The sequence below is a fragment of the Lolium rigidum genome, chromosome 3 (assembly GCF_022539505.1).
Source record: "Lolium rigidum isolate FL_2022 chromosome 3, APGP_CSIRO_Lrig_0.1, whole genome shotgun sequence".
Taxonomy (NCBI): domain Eukaryota; kingdom Viridiplantae; phylum Streptophyta; class Magnoliopsida; order Poales; family Poaceae; genus Lolium; species Lolium rigidum.
In genome coordinates this window covers 387,447,357-387,452,415 of record NC_061510.1, presented here as the reverse complement: position 1 = coordinate 387,452,415, position 5,059 = coordinate 387,447,357, and the positions used below count along the sequence as shown (strand labels likewise).

Below are 5,059 nucleotides of genomic sequence, written 5' to 3'. Positions count from 1 at the left end.
TAACTTAAATAATAGTAAAACAAATCTTATATATTTTGATAATAAAAAAGTATTACATCATTACTAAAGAGTTTGCAACCTTTCTAGAGATTTGGTTTGGTTTCGGATGACCCAAATGAAATCAATGGCACAGAAAAATGAAAAGTTACTCAAATGAAAAAAATACAATAAAATCCAAAAAAAAGTTTCTAGTAACTCATCGGTGACTAATCTTCATGGAAAGTAAATTGAACCCTGTTGTATGCTTGCTTGTGAAATAGGAAAGCTCCTGTGGGCAAGACTAGAATATATATCTGAGCCAATTTGCACCGAGCTCAACACCTCCTCCGAATCCTTGACTGAATCTCTGGTGGAGTTTGCGGAACTCCTCGAGAGTGAAAATTTCAGCAATGTAAGACTAGGACAGGGAGTTTGGTTGCAGTTACCTCGTTACCTCTGTCGCTTCTTCCTGACGTCTCAATCTAGTAATTTCTTTTAGATTAAGTCTTAGGTCTTGTTTGACCTGTGAAAGAAAGACCTTCTTTGTTGAAATGTTCCAAAAATTCCTAAAATAAAAGGAAAAAAACTTTCTACTTTCCTAAACTAAGGACGGGAAGAAGAGCTTAGTCTCTACCTGATATCACCACTGCGTTGAAGATACACAATACATGGCGATTTGCTGTTTCGTTCTGACTAGATTTTAGATAGATAGATACACTGCCAGTTTACATATCTTGTTTGCAGTATATGTCAGACAACGCTGTGTTCATCTGAAACTGATGGAAATTGCACCTGTACAAACAAAGGGATATGCTGCACGTCAAATGCAGTCTGTTTTTGTTCATACTCTGTATGCTTGATCTTAATAATCACATGACTGTCCTTTTTCTGATGTTCTCTGTAATTTTTGCCATTTGTAATGCAACAAGGGTACAGGGTAAGTAGGAATTACAATTATTGACCCTGCTTTCTTATAGTTCTGTGTCTATAAAGATACATGAGAAGTATCCAAAAAAAAAATCATGAACCACACCTATGAGTATTTATGGACAATCTACCAAGCCATCTAAAATATTGAAAAACACACATAATCAGATCAGAGAATATCTGGCCCAACCAAAGAAACTTGACGCGCAATTCTGAAATGGAGTGCAGCATAAGCCCTTGTCTTCATATCGTAAATCAAGCTGAATCCACAGCAGGGACCTTAGATGCCATGTAGGACGCAATCTTGAAAATGTCACCCAGACACAAATATTGCAGTGATCAGTGCTGCATCCCTCAAAGAAATTCATTTATCCTCTGGATCAGGAGGAGATGAGATGAACAAGAATTGCCTTCACTTTCTATACCACAATGGACCTGGTCAGCATGAGAATCCACTACAGCGCCATAGAACTCATTCTGACCTGCCATCCCTGCCACTGTTATACCCACTATAGCGGCAGTATCATTATTATGAGTTGCTCATTGGATAAAGGTAAATTCATTACACTCGCTGAATGTCATCCCGAGCCATTGCCACATCATATCAGCCAAGCATAACATCAGGTTTCTAGGTTTCTGTTGGAATAGGAGCATAGACATAGAGCAGCAGCACAAAACCTGCAACCCGAATAAAAAAAGCCGAGATTAATCGTTTCTCCGTAGTATGGTGCAGAACCGAAAATTAGATTAGTTGCCATACTGATACTTCTAAGCGAAACATGGAACAAAATGAAGGAATTCACATAGTCATAAGAACATGGATGCCAACGATCTACAGAAAAGACGCCTTAAGGTTTATACAGTGATTGGACTAGATCACCAATGATCTCAGATCTTTGTAAAAGATCTCAGCAATGTTTTGGTAAATGTATCACAAGGAATACCACTTTTTCTTTCAGAAGTAATGCACAGAAGCCTAACCTCCAATGATCCCAGACACTTCTGGCCTGATTAGCAAAATGGATAACTCATACGATGTCATGATATGGTAACCATTGAAATTGTTATTCAAGCATAAACATTCTCTATCATCTTCATCCATGGGCCAACTTCGTCAACAAGCCCCTGAGAATGTAAATAACGAACCAACTTTGTGACAGGTTGAAGACTAGCAGAAGTCGAAAGAGAAGCCATTAGTTCGTTCATTATGCCCTGAAACGTAGAGCTGCAGCAGCGCTTAATCCATTTTATGTGTTCAAGGGCCATTTCTATTTCCTCGGCATCTGTTAGGAACTTCAACAAAATGACATGTGAATTCGAGGTCTCAATATTGGATGGAACACTGAACATTACACTCAATGCTGCTTTAAAGCTACCTGAAAATAGTTGGAGGACAACTATTAACAAGGAGATACTTGAATAACTACAACAGCAAGAGAAACTAAATACGGGGAAAGAAATACCTTGTTTACAGAGTGCAAGGATAAGTACAGTTAACACTGAACTAGCTAGTTTAGAATCCTGCACTACAGACTTGTTAAAGATTTCCTCAGCCTGTTCATATTTGTTTTCTTGGCACAGCATAGTAATGACTGAAGTGTATGTTGCGCCATCTGGGGCCACTCCTTTCTGGAGCATGTGATCAAACAGCTGTTGGACTTCTCCAGTTTCACCAATCTCTGCAAATTTTGTTATAAGTATATTGTAGGTCTGCAGATTTGGACTACACCCACTCGTGAACATCTCATCCCACAACTTCTTAGCTGGTCTAAGGAGGTCATTTCTACAGAGTGTTACCATGAGAGAATTGTATGACAAAAAAGAGGAGTACAGCGTTCATTTTGTTCTTCCACCCTCCGGTCATGCATCAGACAGAAGCCTTCTATGCTCCCAGCCTTGTAAAACTTGCATTGTGAAAAAAAAAATCAAAAATCAGTACAGGAAAGGAATTTATCACAAGTGCAAGCGATTTCAAAGCTAACAAGATAGATGATAGTTCTAACCAATCTTTGCTAGAATAGGAATCGCATGCATAAATTTGCTAGAAATTAACATGGACATGGACATGTAAATCTGATCGTTAAATCAAAGTAACTGACCTAAACATTTACAGAACAGGCCATGATTTGATTGAAGTCCTTATTAATCTGAAACATGAACCAAAGAACGAATTACAACAGAACTTATTAGTGACATGACCAGGTAGTAATTAAACAGCCACCATATATTGCCCATCGTAGTCACAGGCGAGCTAGCTACCTTCACCTTATTTTTCTTCTCGTGAGCTGCTAGCTGCATCAAGTACGTACGTGCTTGAGGAGGTCCAACTTATGCCACTTCATGCTTGGCCTACTACCCCGATCGACTCTGACCTATTTGGTGAAAAAGTAGAAGTTAAGGTTTTCAAAAAAAAAAAAAATCGCTATGAGCTACCCAATTTTCGAGATAATCAGATCACAATTTAAACAATCAAAAGAAGTGCAACAGCACAATCAAATAACCAAACAGACGTTAGAATGAAGCTTTACAAGATAGCACCCAACATTCCAGATTTGGAGTGACAAATAAAAGTCTGCAAGAATTACAACCCAGCCATTCAAAATCTGGTTTCACACAAAGACGAGTTGAGCTTTCCCTTGTTGTTCTTCCACCCTCCGGTCCTGCATCAGACAGAAGCCTTCTGTCCTCCCAGCCTTGTAAAACTTGCATTGTAAAAAACATAAGAAATCAGTAGAGGAAAGGAATTTATCTCAAGTGCAAGCGAGTTCAAAGCTAGCAAGATGGATGATATATAGTTCTAACCAATCTTTGCTAGAATAGGAATCGCATGCATACAAATGCTAGAAATTAACATGGACATGGACATGGACATGGACATGTAAATCTGATCCTTACATCAAAGTAACTGACATGAACAGGCTGTGATTTGATTTAAGTCCTTATTAACCTGAAACATGAAGCAAAGAACTAATTACAGCAGAAGTTATTAGTGACATGACCAAGTAGTAATTAAACAGCCACCATATATAGCTGGATCTAAACACAGTAACGTCATCTGCTTGATTGGAACCAGAAAAATTACCTAAGCACATGGAGCCGAAGAAGGAGGTCACGGCTGCCGCTCGTTGTCCTCAGAGAAGAGCAGAACATGGTCAGCAAAAGGAAACAATAATATTCAGAAGGAAGTCCAAATAGACGACGTCTAGCTAGTAGCATACTAAACAGAGCCATATAGTCAAGCACATGGAGTCGAGATGGCCGTCTAGTAAATAAAGACCAACCCATTACTAGTCTCTGAGCAAAATAAACAATATTATGGTACCAACTGATATGGGTTCAACCTAGCAATGATTTTGATGTATTATAGATAAAAGCAAGACATTAGGCAATCAACTTGAGAGAGCATCTAATGATCAAGTCAAGTAGAGGAAAACTGAGCAGGAAGTTGCTACTAGTAAACTGCAACTAACAGGTGGTAGAACCAAATTAGCGAGGACATTCTGGAAGAAGCATAGGTGCAGCTAGCGTGAAAAGCTTGGTGATTTGTGAGGTCAAATCGGAACAAGCATACCTGTAGTTGCTTGGCCTGATTGTCACGAGCTTTATACAGTCGGGGACATTCTGAACCATTTGATTTAGGAGTTGACTGGCTAGCATGTTAGTGCGGTGGAAATGAATGTACAAACGCGTGCAGGCTCCCAGTATCGAAAGCAGAGCAGTAAAAAGATGGCCATGTGCGGCGCCCTCCGGGCAGGGCCGTTGGGCGCGGGGAAGGTATGGATGCCGCTGCCTCCGGCGGCGGCAGGAACTTGGCGCCATCTTCTCCTGGTCCGGCGAGGTCGACGGATGACGGTGGCCCGAGGGCTAGGTCTCTCCGCGACAATCGAAGAAAGCAGGGGCAGTTGGGCGACACGGACGCTGGGAGCAGCAGCAGCAACCTGAGACAGGGTGAAAAGCTTATACTAATTGCAGTGGCGTGAAAAGCTTGGTGATTTGTGACCTGAATCTGAATATATACAAGCATAGTAGCAGCTGGTACATGATGATTGTTACGGGCTGTATAGGTAGGGGAGATTGTGAACCATTTGGTTGCAGCAGATTTAGAGGCAGTAAAGAATCTAGTACACAGGATTGAAGATTCGGAGTGCAGTAG

At 40.4% G+C, this 5,059-nt stretch overlaps 1 protein-coding gene across 2 annotated transcripts; it reads right to left on the bottom strand.

Moving 5' to 3' along the window:
• Positions 1-848: 848 nt before the first annotated feature.
• Positions 849-4,442, bottom strand: LOC124704468 (pentatricopeptide repeat-containing protein At5g14080-like). Of its 2 annotated transcripts, XM_047236722.1 has the most exons (8): positions 3,989-4,442; positions 3,802-3,853; positions 3,172-3,608; positions 3,006-3,053; positions 2,704-2,810; positions 2,370-2,585; positions 1,888-2,282; positions 849-1,584 (listed from the first exon to the last, which is right to left on the bottom strand). In XM_047236722.1, exons 5-7 carry the CDS (start codon positions 2,768-2,770, stop codon positions 1,975-1,977), a joined length of 591 nt encoding a protein of 196 aa, XP_047092678.1. In that variant the 5' UTR covers positions 2,771-2,810; positions 3,006-3,053; positions 3,172-3,608; positions 3,802-3,853; positions 3,989-4,442; the 3' UTR covers positions 849-1,584; positions 1,888-1,974. The 2 variants fall into 2 exon arrangements, with proteins under 2 accessions (XP_047092678.1, XP_047092677.1); XM_047236721.1 differs by having other exon boundaries at positions 2,370-2,810; positions 3,166-3,608.
• Between the last annotated feature and the right edge of the window lie 617 nt (positions 4,443-5,059).

Bases quoted from the DNA above. Each gene is read 5' to 3' on its own strand.
- LOC124704468 (XM_047236721.1), bottom strand. From the start codon at position 2,706: ATGGTAACACTCTGTAGAAATGACCTCCTTAGACCAGCTAAGAAGTTG. The intron at 2,283-2,369 runs GTATTTCTTTCC...AACTATTTTCAG, and splicing joins CCTTGCACTCTGTAAACAAG to GTAGCTTTAAAGCAGCATTG.